The following is a 22,410-nucleotide window of genomic DNA, read 5'->3' as shown; positions in this document are numbered from 1 at the left end:
TGTGTTATTTCTCCATTTTGAGCAAATCAAGAGAGTCTAGTCAACTATTTTGACCAATATTGCCCGCAGTTTCATAAGATGATAATAAATTCACACATATAAAGAATTATTTTATTGCCAACATTGAGAAAAAACAAACTTCATATTCAACTGAAACACTTTTAACATATACAATAAAAAACAGAATTTTTTTCTCTACTCTCCCACGTCTGACGTTGACTTGAGTATTTTTTATCCAGTCTGGAATTTCGTGGAAAACATACAAAGAATCCCCCAGGTATTCTATAATCCAAACTTTTTTCTTTTAATATAAAAATCAGCAGATGTATTAGTATCGCTTATATACAATGAAATAAATATCTCTTCACCACACAGTGCAAGTATCATCAGGATTCATCGGAGATCCCTTTGGACAGTTGAAGTCTTTCGAGAAATATTTCGAATTTGCCAAAGGAACGTTTATTCTGTATTTATCCGGTGGATGCACTCCTGTTGAGATAACTTGCTCCAGAGCTTTGGTCTGCATTTTGGAACACCACACGTTGGCTGCTCCAATCCAGAACATCTGATTTGGAGTATAATCCAAATTAGGAAGTTTATTCTCCGCGCCATTCTTGTTGACCCACTCTTGATAAGCGAGATAAGCCAATTTGATGCCACCGTTGTCTGCTATGTTTTCACCTTGGCAATTCACGCCGTTTATCTGAAAACAAATATCCACAAGAAAGATAATCGTAGTTTTGCAAGAGATTGTCAGGTATAGATCATTGACTTCCAATGTAAAGGGTGTTTTTTTTTTCGAGGTATATAACTTTGAGATGGCATTACTGTTCAAGATGGCGACCGATTTAACAGCTGTCGAGTGATTTATTCTCAGTGTGGTTTGGCAATTCATCGTGAAAAGACTCACGCCTGAACAACGCTTGCAAATAGTGCAATTTTATTTCGAAAATGATGGTTCTGTGCAAAATACGTATCGCGCACTACGTCCATTTTATTTTGTTTAGCGATGAAGCGCACTTCTGGTTGAATGACTACGTCAACAAACAAAACTGCCGCATTTGGAGTGAAGCTAATCTTCAAGTGTATGTCGAAACACCGTTACGTCCAGAAAAACTGACTGTTTGGTGCGCTTGTTGGGCTGGTGGAATCATTGGTCCGTACTTCTTCAAAAACGATGATGGCCAGAACGTTACAGTCAATGGTGATCAGTATAGAGCCATGATTACTAACTTTTTCATTCCTGAATTGAACAACCATGATGTCCAGGAGCTGTGGTTCCAACAAGACGGCGCAACATGTCACACAGCTCGTGCCACGCCTAATTTCACGTTTTGGACCTGTGAATTGGCCTCCAAGATCTTGTGATTTAACACCGCTAGACTACTTTCTGTGGGGCTATATAAAGTCATTGGTCTTTGCGGATAAGCCACAAACCCTTGACCACTTGGAAGACAACATTCGCCGTGTTATTGCCGATATACGGCCACAAATGTTGGAAAAAGTAATCGAAAATTGGACGTCCAGATTGGACTACATCCGAGCCAGCCGTGGCTTTCATATGCCAAAAATCATATTTAAAATGTAATGCCACTAGATTATCTTGTAAATAAAATTCATGTCAATCGAATAATCCATCGTTGTTTTATTGCAATTTGAAGTTCTATAGCTTTAAAAAAACGCCCTTTAGATGTGCCAATAGATCGGGAGAATAATATAATAACTGACAAAGAAACGCCTTGCTGCACTATCTATGTTTCACCAAAAAAAAATAAAATTATAACAGCTCCTTCTGGGTGTTGCAGTTTCTTTGTCAGTTAGTATATTAGGTTGTTTCAACTAAGTGAATCTCGTCCCATATCTTACCTTCATCCCTACTTCAGGTACTGATATGTTAGAATATTGATTCACAATACACTTGGCCTTCTTCTCGTAGGCAGCCTTGGTGGTGCCTTTCCACCACTCCTTAAGGTTGCCATCCTTGTCCATTTGGCTTCCCTCATCGTCGAAACCGTGGGTGAATTCGTGGCCAATGATGTAACCTATACCTCCGAAGTTCAAATACCTAGGCCGCTTGGCGTTGAAGAACACACCTTGTAGTATACCGGCAGGCACCTCTGAAATTCAAAACGACTGTTGTAATGATTTTTTTTCTTTAGTTTAGGCGAGATTTACGTATGGCATTGGCGTTGGTGTCGTAGTAGGCGTTGACCACGGCCACCGCTGATCTGGTCCTCCAATCCGATCTGACGACTGGCTCGGACAAGAGCATCATCTCTTTTTCAGTTTGGAACTTGGAAATGTTCAGGACGATTTCGATGTAGTTATCGCTTGTTAGCTGGAGCTGGAAATATAGAATGAAGGTGTGAATTTGGAATTCTGTGTTGATTTAACTCAACTTAACATCAGATAAAATAAATTAAGACTCTATTTTTATCGAACTCTCACTTGATCCAGCCTAAATTCACTTAGATCAAGATAAAATTAAGTGGTCCATTGGCTAGAAAGCAGCCTTCACAACTGACACCAATATGATCTGTTGTTCGCTACCCTGTAAAGTATTACCCATGGAAAACGTCTACCATATTGGAAAATCAAAAACTACTATGAGAGCCTTGACTCCTTCTTCGTGCAGTTTTAGAATTGGCTTTTCTGGAAGTTTGCTTTTTAGGGTGGCCAGTTCTGGAAATTTGCACAGTATGTGTCCTTGTCTAATTTGCAGGGTTTCTATAGTTGATTTGCGAAAGGTACTTATACCAACAATGTTCCATCAGCAATCCCATAAAAACCCAAATCTCATCTGCAGGAGCTTCTGGGAGTGTAGACAGAGGAATTTCTTACTCCTGATCTCTTATTGCTGAGCCGTTGCCTTGCATTATTATTTCCAAAGATTACAGAAGGGTTCAGATCAAATGTGACTTACTCTTGATGTCCTTTTTGCAGATTCACTGCTGTCAATAGCACTCAAAGCAGAGACACTCTGTTGTCTTTAGCTTTATGGTAGTATGGTCCTCCCAGGTCAGCAAAGAGTTTGACTGTTGAACTAACCTACCTTCGATTCGATATTTGGCTACACTTTCGTATAATGGAAGAATCGAGATTCTCAATTTGATATCAGCTTACGTTTTTATAAAATTCTTCCAGCTTGGAGTCGTCCATGAGTTCATCAGGATAAGCGATGTATTTGTCCATGTTCTTGAGTTTCTCCAAGGCAGCCTTTTTGGTCTCTTGGTCCATCCAGTCAATTGTAGTCAACGTTTTGGTGAACTGTTCCTCTACATCCTTCACGATTTCCTCTGTATCCAATTTGGATTCTTTGTTGAAGTATTTCCGGACATATAGAGCACCTGCTGCTACTTCCAATCTGCAAAAATTGATGTTATTCTACATAAACTTCATTTTGAGGGAAAGCTCAAGCACATAGATCATGTACTCAGTATACTATATGTATATAGGCCTGTGACAAGAAAAACGTGGATATGGTGTGATTTTTAGCTTCTCAAGATGACCACATGGTTGTCAAAATAGCGTTAAATGCGAATTAAGAGTGGTACATACTTTCAGTTTTTCAGCTTCTTCATATAAGGTGACTATTGTTACAGTAGGCCAAGAGTGCTCACAAACTATTATCTACTCATTTAAGTATGCTAATTTCTTCAGTATTGGTATAATCTAGTTGAAAATCAACAATTTCTAATAAATTGAAACTGAAGCTAAATTTGTATGTATCTTATTTGTTCGACGTCCTATTGAAACATTCGAATTTGAATATATTTCGCGAAGATTGCGGTTTGTTACTATATTGGATGCTGTACTTGATTCTTGAAGTAAATACCGATAGGAAATTTACTCAACCACAAAGGTGAGATTTAATTATATTTATTTCACGGAAGCACAAGAATGATGTTTTGATCACCACGATTGAATCGATAATTTTCGAATTCCTGGGACAATAGAATTTCAGAAGGCTGAAACTCCTAAACCATCTAGTGTATTGCTCCTAGTGATTCACAACTTTACTTGATATTCAAGCTTCTTGACTCGAGTTCAAGCCAAGTAGCTTGAGCTTGACTTGCAATCAATTCAAGTTCAATTCAAGTAGTTGTTTTTCAATGTTAAGTCGAGAACTTAATAAATAAATACTTAACTTAGCTTGAGATTGAAAAACTACTACTTGAATGAACTTGAGTTGATTTGGCTCAACCCAAAAGTCAAGCTCAAGCCAAGTAGCTTGAATATCAAGCCAAGGTGTGAATCCTTAATTGCTCCCATTAATGAAGATAACTTCTACATCCACCCCTCAAACAAACTCTGAAAATCTGAAGTGTTTTGGCATATTCTCTGGAAAGTTAAAGTGCATTGAAGTGGATATGTTACATGAGAATTATTAATTTCATCTTTGTGTAGGAATACCGATTATAATTAAAACACCATAAATAAGATAAATGACTATGGATCGCATATTACGAAAATACAAAATTAGTCACACTAACATATCCAGATAAACTTTGCATAAATGTATTATTCATTATATTGCTCAACCTGGAAGTGTGAATTAAGGACGAAATCAATAAATAAAACATACCTTGACGCAATCGAGGTGCACTGCTCATTCCTAGGAGAACTGGAACGTATGCCTACAGTGGCTTTGGTGAATTCCAGCCTGATCTGTCTCAGCCTCTTGTTGGAGTAGGTTATCAATGACGCAGCTGCCTTGTAGAGGATGTAATTCGCCAGCAACCTTGATGTGAAAACGTTGTTTTATTCATTTTCTTTCTAAATTACGCGTTTCAAGACATGTATAGAAAGTATTGTTTGCAAAAATATGGTCGATGTCGAACAAGCTCAGGAAACATTTCGAGATCGCGATGCTTCCTCGATTTGCATAATCTGTACATGCATCTTCGTGTGAGGTGTGGGTAGGTCAATCAATGATCTCATTCTTTCATGTTTACGGTTGTATAATGATCGCTTCGAGTCATATTGATACTTGTTTTTGGTTTATGAGTTTCAGAACGAAAAAAATACTGTAAATTTTACTCAAGGATTCATTGATTCTCCATAAAATATTTCATATGAAAGGGTAGGTCACGAATGATTTTTTTTGTCTTCAAACTCCATATTAGGTGAATTGAAAAATCCCCGGTCTGATGCAAAGATGGCGGTGCTAGTATTAAATCCATATGATTTTTAGTTAGTACCAACCTTCAAACGATACGTGACAAAATTTGACAGCAGTCCGACCATTTGTTTCTGAGATATTGCGTTGTGAGTGTAGTTACTTTTGTTATTTGAAAGAAGATGGAAAACAAAGAATTTCATGTGCTGATAAAATATTGCTCTTCGAAGGGAAAAAATACGGGTGTTGTTTTCGAGGTATATAAGTTGGCATTACTGTTCAAGATTACCGATTTAACAGCTGTCAAGTGATTTATTCTCAGTTTGGTTTGGCAATTCATCATGAATAGACTCACGCCTAAACAACGCTTGCAAATAGTGCAATTTTATTTCGAAAATAATGGTTCTGTGCGGAATACGTATCGTGCACTACGTCCATTTTATTTTGTTTAGCGATGAAGCGCACTTCTGGTTGAATGGCTACGTCAACAAACAAAACTGCCGCATTTGGGGTGAAGCTAATCCTCAAGTGTATGTCGAAACACCGTTACATCCAGAAAAACTGACTGTTTGGTGCGCTTCATGGGCTGGTGGAATCATTGGTCCGTATTTCTTCAAAAACGATGATGGCCAGAACGTTACAGTCAATGGTGATCGGTATTGAGCCATGATTACTAACTTTTTCATTCCTGAATTGAACAACCATGATGTCCAGGAGCTGTGGTTCCAACAAGACGGCGCAACATGTCGCACAGCTCGAGCCACAATCGATTTATTTAAAGACACGTTTGGTGACCGCCTAATTTCACGTTTTGGACCTGTGAATTGGCCTCCAAGATCTTGTGATTTGACACCGCTAGACTACTTTCTGTGGGGCTATGTGAAGTCATTGGTCTATGCGGATAAGCCACAAACCCTTGACCATTTGGAAGACAACATTCGTCGTGTTATTTTCGATATACGGCCACAAATGTTGGAAAAAGTAATCGAAAATTGAACGTCCAGATTGGACTACATCCGAGCCAGCCGTGGCTCGGATAAGCCAGAAATCATATTTAAAATGTAATGCCTCAAGATTATCTTGCGGATAAATAAAATTCATGTCAATCGAATAATCCATTGTTGTTTTATTGCAATTTGAAGTTCTATAGCTCTAAAAAAAAACACCCTTTACTTTTTAAAGTAGGAAGAAGGAAATATTAGACCAGCTATATATTACTCAAATTTTGAGTGCTGTTTTTTCTGGGAAAATTGATCTGCAGCCAATAGAGTGTTCGTATGAAACCAGGAATAAGAATTGCATATTTACACCCAGAGCTGAAAAACGTATCGGTCAGAGATGCTTCTCATACCTAGCACCGAGAATCTACAGGGAAATCCCCAGGGAATTAAGAAATGAGAAGAACATTGGGAAGAGGAAAAGACTCATCAAAGAATGGATTAGACATAGAGGAAGTAGATGTTTCTAATTATTGACTAATTTATGGCGGACACTTACAAACTGATGTGGGAATTTACAGTTCCTGCTCTCGAGGATATCGATTTGGGTGTGGGTATAGTGTAAATGGTTTGGGTAAAAATTTGGGATAATATGAATACGTTTAAGTTAAATTAGATATGTTTGTTTTGTTCTCTTTGGACGTTCAGCGGATAATTTTTTGTTCTATTAAATTGTATTTTCATAATGGTAATGGCTTAAGAAATAATGTATACATGAATGTATTCAATTGTATATCGCGTACAGGCTCTTAGCCTCTGCGATTATTGTTTATGATTCAATAAACTATATTATTATTATTATTATTATTATTATCTTATAAAATTATCCCTTTTTCGAAAAAAAAACAAGAATCAAGCTTGAAATTTACCTTTTGGGGGTTCGGTCCAATAAAGGCTTCAACCTTTGCAGATACACTGGCAAGTGAATAATCAGCATGGTATCACGGGTGACCTTGGATGGATAAACCAGCCTATTAATGAAATTATACCATGGAAGAATGGGAAAATCCCTCTCCAGATCTCTTATCCTTACTGGATTGTACTCGTTCTCCAGGTTTCTCCTCTCCTCTTGCCGTACCATTATCTTGAAATAAGATGAGTATGAAAGAGCTGAAATGTGTTTTGCAAACACGAAGTGGTATTAGTATATTGTTAATAGGAGATTTGTTGTTGATGCATTAATAAATTGGAGGTTAATGTTTTACCTTGGCTATATCCATCTCAAACCGTAGTACATCTTCCATCTCACGATTAGCTCTATTTCTGTCTGCGCCAAAGGCTTCAGCTATGTTGACCATGAAGGTGTGGGTAGCGTCCAAGATAGGATTGTCTCTTGGTCCTCTTTTTATGGGCTCGAAGGCCACGAAGCCTTGGTCTACCTGCAAAGATGAAGAGAGTCTAATTTGAAAGATAAACTGATTCAAGAAGAAAGACTAGTTGAACCAGGACTAATGTTCTTAGAAATATCTTGATCTACTTTCTTATAGAGGAACTATGGGACTGAAATTTTTGTTGTCAATAACTTCTAAGATTGGAGTTTAGATTAAATGTAAGGGTTGATAGGTTAGGAAAAGAGCCTTTGGGAACTGAAACTAGTTTAGTCCTTTGTTCTATGCTTATCAATTGCCAAAGAGATTGTCCATGTGAACCTTGTGAATCTTTTCGTGAAGATTTAGAACTCCTTGTCCAAGAATATGCTGCTCGGGATATCCAGTTGTGGGAATTTGTACAAAATATTTTTGCTGTTTCCATGTCCGAGATCTCTAAACTCCATCTGCCGACAGGCCCATGCAAAATAAAATAATAATTTGAAGCTCAATTTGTAGCAGCTGCATCAATTCATTTGTATGAGATGGAGATAATATTAAGAGCCTTTTTTGGTTGCAGAAGTCAAAGTGATCTCTTATTTCGGAACTCCTATTAGAGTTCTGCTCTCCTGTTGTTTTTTTCCAAATACATAATAGGGTTGGGTCCAGCAGATGCTCTTTCTGTATATCCATCTGCTTGTCCATTCCTTCAATGCTTCTATGCCCAGGCATCCAGAGAAACATCTCTTTTTGCCTTTAGCCAGATGTTTTATAATAATATGGCACTCAGTGCTCAGTGCACTCTTTCCCAATCAGCCTCTTCCCAATGGATATGCTCTCTCGCAAAATCCAAACACGCCCTTCGATGGGCTGGGGTAAGAGCTGGGCCTCTTGCCGCGACACGAGGCCTTAAATCATCTTCTCTGAGACGATTTATTATTGTCTGAGTGCTAATTTGCACCCCATGAGTTTGCTCAAGCTGATTTTGAAGGAGGCGAGCGGTTGCAAACCGTTGTCTCAACTAAGAAACTCTCAAGTAACGTTCTTGAATGGCAGTTGTTACCCGTGGTCTACCCTGTCCTGGTCTTCGGACATTCTTTTCTGAATCGCTGCAACATTCTGGACACATTTGTATGGGAAACTCCAAACCTTTCCGCAATTTTTGTGTATGTCCACCCTTCTTCTCGCAAAACTACCGCTTGGGCACATTCCTCTTGGGTCAAATTGCGTGTTTCGCGTTGCATAGCGATCGAATGTAGAAAATCAAACGAAAGAAAAACTATTGATCACTAGAATTGATCGAGAACAACTGATTTCAGAATGGAGCCAATACATTCAAAATCTGATAATCTCATCTTTTTCTATTCCTGCTGGGAAAAAACATCTGTATTGAAGAAAAACGTTGAAAGTGGATAACATATGCATGCATAATTCTGATAAAAATAATTATCATTGAGAACATCTTCAGTTGTAGAATAAATTTGAGATTTCCATTATGTGCGTTAATTTTTTTGCGCAGTGTATGTCACGTGAAAAACTGTGAATAATATTCCAAAGTAACGGAAGTTGCAAATATTTTCGGCAGTCTGTCAATAATACGTAATTATGTTTTTATAATTAGGACCCACTGCGTTGCAGAAGCACTTCACATTCGGTTATTGTTCCAAATGTGTGGTCGCAAGTCAATTACTTCAGTATTATTTGAAAGAACCGCTTCCCACTTGACAATAAAATTCTATCTAGAGGTATGACTCAACCTAATGCAAATCCCATATTGAATAACAGAATGATATATAAGTCCAATACGTTGAGATAAAATTAGATCTAGTAGGAAAAGCACCTACCGTTAAAATACGTCTTGAAGAATTCTTGTCGTCGACCACAACAGAAAAGTCCATGAAGAACCCATAGGGAAGTCCAGATTCCTTCATTTTTATCAGTGTTTCGGACCAATTGAAGGTATCTTCATTCCACTTACTGCCTTCTACAACTGGCCAACCTCCGAAACTTTTCAAAAGTTTTTTGATGGAATTGACAGAATGCAATTCGATATCTGTTTCGTTCATGCACGCCCTGTATACTTGTTTGACTAGCTGTATCGTTCTGGCATCTTCTTTTTTATAGGGTTCTTCCAGAACGGTGTGGATTTGTTTGTCTATGACATCCCTGAAATGAAGAAATACAGGGTAGGACAATGAAATAAGATGAGACATAAGCTTTGAAGCTCTTTTACGAATTCGTATTCTTGTAATTTTTGCTTCAGTTCTTTTTTTCACTTTTTTCAACATAAATCTCAAGTAAAACTTCCGGGTTCTTTCGAATTTAATAATTTAATAATAGAAGAGCACAATAATACTAATCAAAACTAATAATAACATTAATAAGAGTACAAGAATGTTCAACAAACATGAAATAATTACTCGGTAAATTAAATCATTTCTTAAATTATGAAAATGAAGAGTTTAACTCTGAGAGAAGATGAAGAGTTTAGCTCTGAGAGAAGATGAAGAGTTTAACTCTGAGAGAAGATGAAGAGTTTAACTCTGGGAATGGAAATACATGTGAGATGTGTATGTTTCGCAGACAGGGTGTGCAAAGTACTTCTTTTGTGACGAGTTTACCATGAAAAAAACCTGATTATCTGAGGAGGTTGCATAAAATAATTAGATACAACGAATACTAACGCTTGTGTAGAGAAAGAATCCACTTCTGTCCTACTGGATGGTATCACAGCCTTCTTCACGAACTCCCCACAAGCAAACTGATAAAAGTCCTGGCATGGGTCCGCCTTCAAATCCATATTGCCCAGTATCTTTTTGGATGTGTCTTTGCATTCTTCTGTTTCACATACGCCCTTATCTGTAACAGTTATCGAAATTAACGAGACAACTTGAATTCAGGGAATCATTACCTCTAAATATAAATGCATAAATTCCTAATGCAAGTACCAGCAGGAGGATGACTAGCAGGATTGCACCGCATATTACAAATCTGCCTCTTCGTTTTCTCCTGAATATAGTGTCTTGCCTGAAAAATGAATAAATCTGATGATCCTGTAATTTGGTCTAAAAGTGATTATATTACAGAGACAAACTGAATTTCAATATAGTGGGATCTACTGAAATATTGGACAATTGGACAATATCCAGATATACAGGCTGTAACCAAATAAGTGCGGAAATTTTTAGGTGGTAACTCTTTGTCAAAAATCAAAGTGGGACTTTGATGTAAACAAAAGCTTTTAGGCCTAATTTTTTTGGAAAGTTAAACGCTTCCAAAAATGGAAAAAAAAACATTTTGTTGAAGGAATTGCATTTTGAGGTCATATTTTAATAATAGGAACTTATGATATTTTTTGATTTTATAGTAATCTTCTGAAGAAATGGAAATATGAAAGCCCCATTCTATTTTTTAACACAACTTCTCGAATATAATTCTCAATTCAATAGAAAGAACGATTAATTACAAAACTTTCTTTACTCTTGCATTGCTAAAGTTTCAAAATAACAAAAAATAAAACGTTGTGCAAAAACGGATATTCTGTGAATGGAATCGGAAAAATCTAGTAGGTGGCCGCCACATTTTGTTTGTACATCTTCATGGCCAAAAAATGCCTCTCCAACATTTTTTTTTCCCAATTTTGGAAGCTTGTAGGAAAGACTTAAGAGCTTTTGTTCACATAAAATACTCCCTTCAATTCTTGACAAAGATTCACTGCCTAAAAGCTTTAAACTTATTCGGTGATACCCTGTATAGTGAATGTATTTCTTTGGATTTCATAGCCATCTATCTATGTTTACTTCCGATCTAACAAAGCCAAATTTTATGCTTTCTCGTAAAATATTAGTCAATTGTTATTTCTGGCTTATAATAATGAATTATCAAGAGAAAAAATTCAATGGAAAGTAAAATTAACACCAGCGATTTGTTATTTTCAATAATGGATCTATTGCATTTCCGAAACTATCTGTAATACTTAAAAAAAAACTTATGTAGGTCTTACTGTTTGAAAGATTTCCAAACCGCGCATGAAATTGGTGAATAAAAATGTGATTTTTTCTCTAGGGAGTTACGTCAGTCTATAATATAATTAGAAATAATAAAACATAATGTAAAATTTGTGTAAATTTTTTATTCAAACAACTGAAGATTGAAAAGATCTCCAATTGCAAATTATCTCTACCGGAAAACATCCATTATTTCCACCTTAGAAGAAGTTCAGCTACAACAATTATTATTATTATCGGAAGCACGATATGATAAAATGAGTTGGCGAGAACGCATTTCTGAATTGTTTACTTTACGTCTGGTTGTTCCATAAATAAAATCTCAGTACTCTATTTATACTGAACCGACAGGCGCCAAAAAATTCGAAAAACTAATGCTCGAATATACGGAAATATCAAAACTTTAAAAATCCGGTGTGGAGGACCAACATCAACGTTTAGATCTATCCTTCGCGGGAGTCAAGCGACGATTTTGGGGGTCACCTAATAAATAACATAAAAGGATAAACACATTGTCTCGACCACAATCTTCGACCTCGCCGATCTACCGGCTTTTAAAATTCATAAATCCACTCACCTCACAGGCTCGTAATCCATGTTGACAAACTCAAATGTTTACCTACGCATATATCACTGGGTTCACACTTCACGAAATATTTACCGATGATCAGATAGCTTTAGAATCTGTAACATCGTCCGTATAGATCTTGGCTGAACTGGCGCAAAACATCGCGTTCTCAATTATTTTATAGGACCCCCACTAAAGAACCTCGGACGCCAATGGGTTTAGAGGTCTGTTGTTAAAGGTGGTACCATTTACCTTTTCCGCTAGTCAGTCTATCCTAAGAGAAAAATGTTAGTACCCTCATCTTTTTGAAAAGTCAGGAGAAAATGTGGGTATGGTGATGTAACAGTCAATTAACAATCACATCTGCCAGGAAAAAGTATCTTAGTTACTTTATCTTAGGTTTTTTAATTTTTTTATTGATAAGAAATCAGTATCTCAGATACTGTTCAAAAGGAACATTATCTAAGACTAACTTGAAAAGATTTAAAAGTAGCATGAACATGCGAGTGATACAGGGTGTTCCGACATTGTCGCATCACTCTATTACGGTTAAGCGATACATTCTCTAAATGTTTGGAAATACACAGGGTGTTTTGAAAGTGAATACTAGAAGAACGGAATTAAGTACCTACTGACTTTTCGATAATCATTGAGAACTCTACTGGTTGTTCAAAATAAGACGATTCATTAATAAAAAATAAAATACATGGTATATGACATTCAAAATAACTCCGATATCGACGTTTGAATGAGTCATCAATGAATTGTCTTATTTTGAACAGCCAGTAGAGTTTTCATTAATCACCAAAAAGTCAGTTCTTACCTCCATTCTTCTAAAATTTACTTTCAAAATCTCATTTCTCATCTCATCGAGTAAGCTTAAAAAAGTAACTTTAAGATGATTAGATTTAGATAGCCAAAGTAACTCCAGATACTTTTTAAGCGAGTAACTCATCGAAAAAATTGAAAAATCACGAAGAAAACTTCACCTTCACATTCATCATCTGACAATTGAACTAATTGAAATTTTTGCACGATTAAATCATAGTTTCGTATTCAAATTGGCTGTATAATTTATTTTTACGGAATTAAAATGATTATAGACTATCTATAGCCAAAGGTCTAGCTGATGGGTAAGTACCTATTAAATGTTAAATCGTATTACTACAATGATGAAGCATTTGAAAAAATGAATTGATGAATTGATTAACTCACGTTTATGATTCATTATCTACAAAAATTACACAAATTGAATTTTCATTGTCGTGGATGGCATAGTATTGGAAAATGTTTTTGTATAACTTAAACTGTCAAAAAAGGACCTTCAGTAGGTCAGTGGAACAAAAAATGCGTGTTTTTATCAAATTTTGTAGTATCGCCAAATTATCGTGCGTTATCGTAGTGCAAAATTCAATGAGTTTCCTTTCCACTAATCGTGTTCGACCTTTTTTGAGAAGTTGTGAAATATATTCAGTGCTTGGGCACACACAATTTTATTGCACTTCATTATTTTTTTCGATCTCCGAAAGTTTCATTGAACAATTAGACCTAACCGTGTCCTCTACCTATGGGACACCTGTAGATTTCACTGATAAGTAATTCACTATAAAGATCTTCAGTTGTAACGTATATTTAATAAAGTGATTGATTCATTAGAAAACTTTTATTGTCTTCAAAGAATTAAGATGCATTTATCATAATCAAATGCAGTCGTGAATTCCAATGACGATTGTTTTCATCTTAATAGTACCTACATGACAAATGAATGATGAATCTGGGGAGTGTAGAAAAAATTACATGGAAATAGTTTATTTCATTAATTAATAAATCAGTTTGAATATTTTTTATTATACCTGCATTATAATCCTTATGCGTAATCTCAAGATTAAAATACAATATGCTTCAAAGGTTCCTAGAACCTAAAAACTTGAAGTTTTCAGTTGTTTTCATTGATTCGTGACACGGTGCATTGTATGATGAAACAGCACCTTTTTTTTCTTCCAATGGGGCCGTTTTTTAATGATTTCATCCTATAAACGATCCAATAACGCTATATAATAATCGCTGTTGATCTAGCCCTTTTGGAGGTAATCAATGAATATTATACCTTGCGCATCCCAGAATACTGATGCCATAACCTTGCCAGCTGACTGTTGTGTTTTTCCTCGCTTTGGATTCGGTTCACCGTGTGCAGTCCACTCAGCTGATTGTCAATTGGACTCCGGAGTGAAATGATGTAGCCATGTTTCATCCATTGAAAACACGTTGTTGCTTTTGATCGATTGTGAGCTCGCGCGACACCCATTTTGAACAGCTTTCTCATGTATTCGTGAATGATATGATGTACACGTTCAGATGATATCTTCACAATGTCTGCTATTTCGATCTACTTCACTTTACGGTAATTCAAAATCATTTTGTGACCTTTTTTGATTTTTTCGTCGGTGACAGCCTCTTTTGGGCGTCCACTGCGTTCGCCGTCTTCGGTGCTCATTTCACCATGTTGAAACTTAGCATACCAATAAATGATGGTTGATTTTCCTGGTGCAGACCCCGGAAACTCTTCAACAAGCCAAGATTTTACTTCAACTGTATTTTTTCCCTTTAAAAAGCAATATTTTATCAGCACACGAAATTCTTTTTTCCATTTTTTTTTTCAAATAACAAAAGTAGCTACACTAACAACGCAATATCTCACAAACTTATGGTCGGATTGCTGTCAAATTTTGACACGTATCGTTTTAAAGGTTGGTACTAACTGAAAATAATATGGATTTAATACCAGCACCGCCATCTGTGCATCAGACCGGGGACTTTTCAATTGGCCTAATATTTCTTTTTATTTCAATATCGATGCAAAGAATCCTCTTTATACTGCTCAATGAGCTTTTGATTAACGGTGAGCAAGCGCGGCACCCATTTCGAGTGATGCTTTTTCATGGACGTGTTCACACAAAATAGTGAATATACTGCCCAAAACAATTTCGTAGACTTTATTGATGTTTTCTAAAACAACTGCCGAATTCGGATGACCAATTGGCACGTTGAAGACGAGCGCTCAAAAGCTCCTGGCTTCACGCCAGTGCTTCCTCATTGTTTCATTGAAAGATTGGTACAGCTGTTGAAAAAAACCAGTCGCTATTTCCATATACAACTATGAATATCAAATAGACTCGAAAATTTATGAGTTCAATGTCGAACTAAAATCACAACGATTACTTTGCGGCATATTAATTTTTGCATTGGTCGTGAATTGAATCATTTCAGCTTGATCTATTATTAAATCGTTTAAATCTGCAGCATACCATACATTCTGGGTGCGTCTGTTAGATTTCCTTGGACACTGAGATGGCTATTGATTTATTCATGATGATTACTATCGACTAGAAAGAGTGAGCTCTAAAACATTGTCTCCCATAGAAATTTGGGACGATGCCAGACTTGAAAATAAACTGTGCAAAATTTGGACATGGGTCTATTATGTATTTCCTTATATCCATATATTATATAACGACAGAATTGTCGTTAGTTCAGGGTCGATTTTGTATAGTGGAAAATAATCTACTAATTATTATTATCACGGTATAATTTGCATTTTTTCTGCCGGTCCCCTCAATGTTGAAATTTCGTTATCTTAGGTTTTAGGTTTTAACGTCGTTTACCGTCTTTTTTTAACCCATGTATAGGGTGTTTTTTGTTCGAGGTATATAACTTTAAATTGGCATTACTGTTCAAGATGGTGACCGATTTAACAGCTGTCAAGTGATTTATTCTCAGTTTGGTTTGGCAATTCATCACGAATAGACTCACGCCTGAACAACGCTTGCAAATAGCGCGATTTTATTTCGAAAATAATGGTTCTGTGCGGAATACGTATCGCGCACTACGTCCATTTTATTTTGTTTAGCGATGAAGCGCACTTCTGGTTGAATGGCTACGTCAACAAACAAAACTGCCACATTTGGAGTGAAGCTAATCCTCAAGTGTATGTCGAAACACCGTTACATCCAGAAAAACTGACTGTTTGGTGCGCTTTATGGGCTGGTGGAATCATTGGTCCGTACTTCTTCAAAAACGATGATGGCCAGAACGTAACAGTCAATGGTGATCGGTATAGATCTATGATTACTAACTTTTTCATTCCTGAATTGAACAACCATGATGTCCAGGAGCTGTGGTTCCAACAAGACGGCGCAACATGTCACACAGCTCGTGTCACAATCGATTTATTGAAAGACACGTTTGGTGACCGCCTAATTTCACGTTTTGGACCTGTGAATTGGCCTCCAAGATCTTGTGATTTAACACCGCTATACTACTTTCTGTGGGGCTATGTAAAGTCATTGGTCTATGCGGATAAGCCACAAACCCTTGACCATTTAGAAGACAACATTAGCCGTGTTATTGCCGATATACGGCCACAAATGTTGGAAAAAGTAATCGAAAATTGGACGTCCAGATTGGACTACATCCAAGCCAGCCGTGGCGGTCATATGCCAGAAATCATATTTAAAATGTAATGCCACAAGATTATCTTGCGGATAAATAAAATTCAAATGTCAATCGAATAATCCATCGTTGTTTTATTGCAATTTAAAGTTCTATAGCTCTAAAAAAAAACACCCTTTACATTATAACTATAGGTCACAGACCTGTCAAATTGTATAAACTTTTTTGTGGATCAAAACTCGATCTGAAACATAATGAAAATTTGAGATTGTATCTTGTTCCAATAGGAAACGAAAGCCTCACGAATATTATATTTTTTTTCTAAAATTTCAGTTTACACGATGTAATTTCTAAAATAATAGACTGACTTCCTAACTGATAGTATATTTGTACTATATGCTTGAAATTTCAATTTTTTGTCAAATATTTTTTTCTCAATGTGTAAATGTAAGGAGAATACGCGAAAAATTATTTGGTCTTGGATTTTACTGCAACTTTGTAATTTACCTGATTAGGTTCAATTTTAAACATACTAAAATGTCAAGTCAAGTCAAGAAATGACAGTCTGGCAAAAATAATCAAGATTTTCTCGAAAATTTTAGTATTATTTATAATATAACTTCAGGAATAATAGAATAATCTTACAATGGATAGTAATCTTTGACATCGAATTGAAAAAACGACGTCTTCATTCACTCGTTTGAGCCTCGATGCAAAAGATACCAACTTTCCAATAACTTGTAACGGAAAAAAATCATTTTATGAGCAGAAATTCCAATGCCAGAAACCAGCATAAAAAATAACGATATCCTGTACAGACACTTGCAGTACATATTGAAGTTCATCGCAATCAACCCATCATCTGTGGGTAGTTAAAATATCGTAAACAGTAGTGCTGTTATCAGACTTTATAAATAGAATGTATTCACACTGCTCTTCACATTCAGCAGAATGAAATGGAGCAAAATAAATTAATTCCCTTCAAGAATCAAGAAGTCCATGATATTTGATTGACTACAGGCCTTAAATTTGGTAGGAGTCTAAATATAAATTTTTATGTCGGAATGTGTTTTGCCAAGGACGGTTGATGAAATACAATTATGTTTTTCGGAATTTATTTTTGTATTGAGAAATGGGTTCCGCATTGAAAAAATCCTAGAATATACAGTAAAATCAGAAATTATTTTCCAATAAAAGTCAAAATTTTAATATAATATGATTAAAAAATAAAAATTTCCGCTTATAAAGGGTGTTACTTTTAAAGCTATAGAACTTTAAATTGCAATAAAACAACGATGGATTATTCGATTGTCATAGATTTTATTTATCCGCAAGATAATCTTGTGGCATTACATTAAGATTTCTGGCATATGACTGCTACGGCTAGCTCAGATGTAGTCCAATTTTCGATGACTTTTTCCAACATTTGTGGCCGTATATCGGCAATAACACGGCGAATGTTGTCTTCCAAATGGTCAAGGGTTTATGGCTTATCCGCATAGACCAATGACTTTACATAGCCCCACAGAAAGTAGTCTAGCGGTGTTAAATCACAAGATCTTGGAGGCCAATTCACAGGTCCAAAACGTGGAATTAGGTGGTCACCAAACGTGTCTTTCAATAAATCGATTGTGGCACGAGCCGTGTGACATGTTGCGCCGTCTTGTTGGAACCACAGCTCCCGGACATCATGGTTGTTCAATTCAGGAATGAAAAAGTTAGTAATCATGGCTCTATACCGATCACCATTGAGTGTAACGTTCTAGCCATCATCGTTTTTGAAGAAGTACGGACCAATGATTCCACCAGCCCATAAAGCGCACCAAACAGTCAGTTTTTCTGGATGTAACGGTGTTTCGACATACACTTGAGGATTAGCTTCACTCCAAATGCGGCAGTTTTGTTTGTTGACGTAGCCATTTAACCAGAAGTGCGCTTCATCGCTAAACAAAATAAAATGGACGTAGTGCGCGATACGTATTCCGCACAGAACCATTATCTTCGAAATAAAATTGCACTTTTTGCAAGCGTTGTTTAGGCGTGAGTCTATTCATGATGAATTGCCAAACCAAACTGAGAATGAATCACTTGACAGCTGTTAAATCAGTCGCTATCTTGAACAGTAATGCCAAGTTAAAGTTATATACCTCGAAAAAAAACACCCGTTATTAATAGATCACACAATGAAGCAATTGCTGTGTAAATAAATATAAGTCGAAATTTTCCCAAAAAAATGAGAAAACTGTTTTTTCATTATAATACATAACTTTTTTTATAGAGCTTACAAAATTAGAAATCGAATTAAAATTATATTCCTTCACGATCGTTGAAAATAGGTTTCAGGTTTGGGCTAAGTTATCGACGATCAGTATTGATTTATGCTCCAATAAGATGAACATATATCAAGACCATACCCAAGTTTACCTTGGAAAGCGTTCAATTTTAAAATTCGCCTTGTGGTAAAATTTATTCATTCAAGTATCTAAGCATCACGTCAACATGTCAATCCCAAAATCTGTAATGAATTGACACCTGAAGAGTATTGGTAAAACCATATACCATATACGGTTACAAAATCTATACCTACATGCTATGAAGTCACAGGACGTGTTTGTCTGTCTGTACGTGATTACCTCGATGAAAAGATAAGAAGAATTTAAGTTCTTCGGGTTTTTACCAGAGGCTTCATTATCTAGCAGACATGCTTTGGTGGTTTGTGGTCAGATCTTCATTAATTTAAAATATTGGCGATTTTACAGGATTATTTATTAGTTCCCCTAACTTACAGATTGTGTCAACAATATGACCCCCAAGATTTGAAGAAATTTTTAGTGGAATTGAATTGTTCCCTCTAATGATTAACAAAGCTCAATATTGAAAAAAATGTGTTCAGTAGGAACAAAATTCACTAACATATTTCAATAATTTAAAAAAGCAGGATACAATTTGCATGATCACTGTTTACAATGAAACGATGTAGTATATAATTACAATAAAAATCACTCAATTATTTTATTAACACCACTTAGAAGATTATGAAACTTATTTTAATAAGTAGATATATCCTTTACACGTAGAGAAGCTTTTTAATAGATAACAAAAAAAACCTGATTGAAGGTCTGAAATATTCAAATCTTCAAAAACAACAACTGATATGCCCCTTTCTTCGTTGGAATTATTCTTCAACACCTTTTCGAATTTCATATGTTCTAAGGGAAAATAAATCTTTTTCAATATATTTATCTATTGCTCTTTTAATTTAGAAGTTAAAACAGGGAAGTCCTATACGACACTTTTATTCTGACCTTTGTATGGATATATTGATGATCTACCGACTTAAATATAAGTGATACTAATATTACTAATATTCAATCATATTTCTGGAAAATTAATAAAAATCTTTTTTATCTGTACTGGGGTCATTTGTTATGCCTGTTAGTCTGAGAATCTGTAAATAATGAGTCAACTTTCTGATTATTTTGATTGATGGTGAGTTACTTTGTGAGTAATGTTTTATTGTGGGATGTTAAACAAAGATTAAAAATATATATCATGTAAAATAATGTACTTTTCCCATTATTTTTCGAGTAGGTAACATCAGTTCAATGAAGGGTGTTTTTTTTAGAGCTATAGAACTTTAAATTGCAATAAAACAACGATGGATTATTCGATTGACATGAATTTTATTTATCCGCAAGATAATCTTGTGGCATTACATTTTGAATATGATTTCTGGCATATGACCGCCACGGCTGGCTCGGATGTAGTCCAATCTGGACGTCCAATTTTCGATGACTTTTTCCAAAATTTGTGGCCGTATATCGGCAATAACACGGCGAATTTTGTCTTCCAAATGGTCAAGGATTTGTGGCTTATCCGCATAGACGAATAACTTTACATAGCCCCGCAGAAAGTAGTCTAGCGGTGTTAAATCACAAGATCTTGGAGGCCAATTCACAGGTCCAAAACGTGAAATTAGGCTGTCACCAAACGTGTCTTTCAATAAATCGATTGTGGCACGAGCTGTGTGACATGTTGCGCCGTCTTGTTGGAACCACAGCTTCTGGACATCATGGTTGTTCAATTCAGGAATGAAAAAGTTAGTAATCATGGCTCTATACCGATCACCATTGACTGTAACGTTCTGGCCATCATCGTTTTTGTAGAAGTACGGACCAATGATTCCACCAGCCCATAAAGCGCACCAAACAGTCAGTTTTTCTGGATGTAACGGTGTTTCGACATACATTTGAGGATTATCTTCACTCAAAATTCGGCAGTTTTGTTTGTTGACGTAGCCATTCAACCAGAAGTGCGCTTCATCGCTAAACAAAATTCGCTTATGAAAATCGGGAACAACGGCAATCTCATTTTGGGCCCATTCGACGAATCTACGCCTTACTTGATGATCGTTTGTCTGAATTTGATGAATTGCCAAACCAAACCGAGAATAAATCACTTGACAGCTGTTAAATCAGTCGCCATCTTGAACAGTAATGCCAACTTAAAGTTATATACCTCGAAAAAAAACACCCTTTGCAAGGTACCATCGACCGTGACTCACCCTGTATATAAATGGTAGGAAATATTTTATTTAATTTCTTACAAATTGATGGTAAAGTTGAAATTCAGGAAGAGCAAATTCTAATCTAAGTATAAAATCACCAATTCTCAAAACTTTCGACAACTTTCGGGGTAATCCATCTTTGTCGCACCCAACAACTGAAGACTGGACTGTCAGTTATCACGAAAATATTCGCTTTCCAAATTTCATAAAAATCGGATAAGAATTGTAGAAGTTCTGGCCATTATGAGAATTTGCGGACACACAGACAGACATACACGAAATCAGAGTTTTACATTGTGTAGACAGATACAGATTTATCGAAATTAAACTCACTTGATTTCATTTACAGCAAAAGCTTGTTTTCATTTTCCGAACATCTGTTCATATGTTGAAAAATCCTCCGAAATCAGATATTACGTAAGAATCTGACATCTGTTTATCAGGGTGCAGTTGGAAGACTTCAATTCATTTTTCAATCATCGCGCAGGTGGTTGTTTACTCGAATTAGTTGAAATTTTATAATCTTAGAAGTCTGTGCTTTTCGTGTTTTGAACGAATTGCTCATTTCGGCCATTTTAAGTTGAGTGATAAATGTAAATGCCAAGTTGGAGACGATTTTTGTGGAAAAATGTAAGTTTTATTGATTCTTAAATAGTGTAATAATGTGTCTTTACTATATTTTTCGATTACTCTTTCCTCTTATTCATTACATGCCGTAGTTGATTGGAAACTTCTCGAAAATGTAGCATATAATTGTGATTTTCGATGACACGATCTTTGATGATCATTCAAAAATATCTATACATTCTAATATTCGGAAATTTGACTTGAATTGTTCATTATTCGTATCACGTCAATATACGAATTGAAATAAAATTTATCTAAATGTTCAAATCTATTCAAATCATAATTTGATTCAGGTGGTGGTTGGAAAATTTCATATCTGTGCGCGTCCTAAAAGGACATAATTCTATGTTGATAATAACATGACGAATATCTAGATCTTTCGTTTCTGAAGAATTATTTGTCTCTAACAGAATTAGCATTTCTTGATGAACAGGTATGCCTAATATTGATTGATCAGGTATCGAAAAGATTTCTATAATTATTGTTCAATTTCAGATGTACTTGCTAGCTGATGGAAATTTGTATTACCTATGTTGGAAGAGAAGTCTTCAATTCTCACTGATAGCGATTCTTCTTTTTTGAGAGAGTATGAGGAAGACGAAAAAGCTGGATATGGAAATGATAAAGTAAGAAATTCATACTGAATTCCATTACATTTTGCATGGTTGAAACAATTTGAAGATGTATGAATATTTTTCTAGTGTTTCCCTAGATGCGAGCATCGATGTGTTAAGTACCGAATCCTCTGTGTTTAAGGATTAGTGGAGT

At 35.8% G+C, this 22,410-nt stretch overlaps 1 protein-coding gene across 1 annotated transcript; it reads right to left on the bottom strand.

The window, feature by feature from the left end:
• Positions 1-97: 97 nt before the first annotated feature.
• LOC123678863 (neprilysin-2-like) lies at positions 98-12,359 on the bottom strand. The gene is made up of 11 exons (XM_045616116.1): positions 12,009-12,359; positions 10,336-10,451; positions 10,109-10,283; positions 9,269-9,590; positions 7,323-7,496; positions 6,987-7,201; positions 4,586-4,741; positions 3,124-3,364; positions 2,176-2,344; positions 1,867-2,117; positions 98-703 (listed from the first exon to the last, which is right to left on the bottom strand). Exons 1-11 carry the CDS (start codon positions 12,026-12,028, stop codon positions 365-367), a joined length of 2,178 nt encoding a protein of 725 aa, XP_045472072.1. The 5' UTR covers positions 12,029-12,359; the 3' UTR covers positions 98-364.
• Positions 12,360-22,410: the final 10,051 nt, after the last annotated feature.

Source organism: Harmonia axyridis, chromosome 4 (assembly GCF_914767665.1).
Source record: "Harmonia axyridis chromosome 4, icHarAxyr1.1, whole genome shotgun sequence".
NCBI classification, from domain to species: Eukaryota; Metazoa; Arthropoda; class Insecta; order Coleoptera; family Coccinellidae; genus Harmonia; species Harmonia axyridis.
The sequence above is the reverse complement of the archived record's forward strand: the minus strand, read 5'-3'. Positions and strand labels throughout refer to the sequence as shown.

Bases quoted from the DNA above. Each gene is read 5' to 3' on its own strand.
- LOC123678863 (XM_045616116.1), bottom strand. From the start codon at position 12,028: ATGGATTACGAGCCTGTGAG. The intron at 7,202-7,322 runs GTAAAACATTAA...TCTTATTTCAAG, and splicing joins TTGAGATGGATATAGCCAAG to ATAATGGTACGGCAAGAGGA. The intron at 3,365-4,585 runs GTATGTTTTATT...CAATTTTTGCAG, and splicing joins TGCACCTCGATTGCGTCAAG to ATTGGAAGTAGCAGCAGGTG.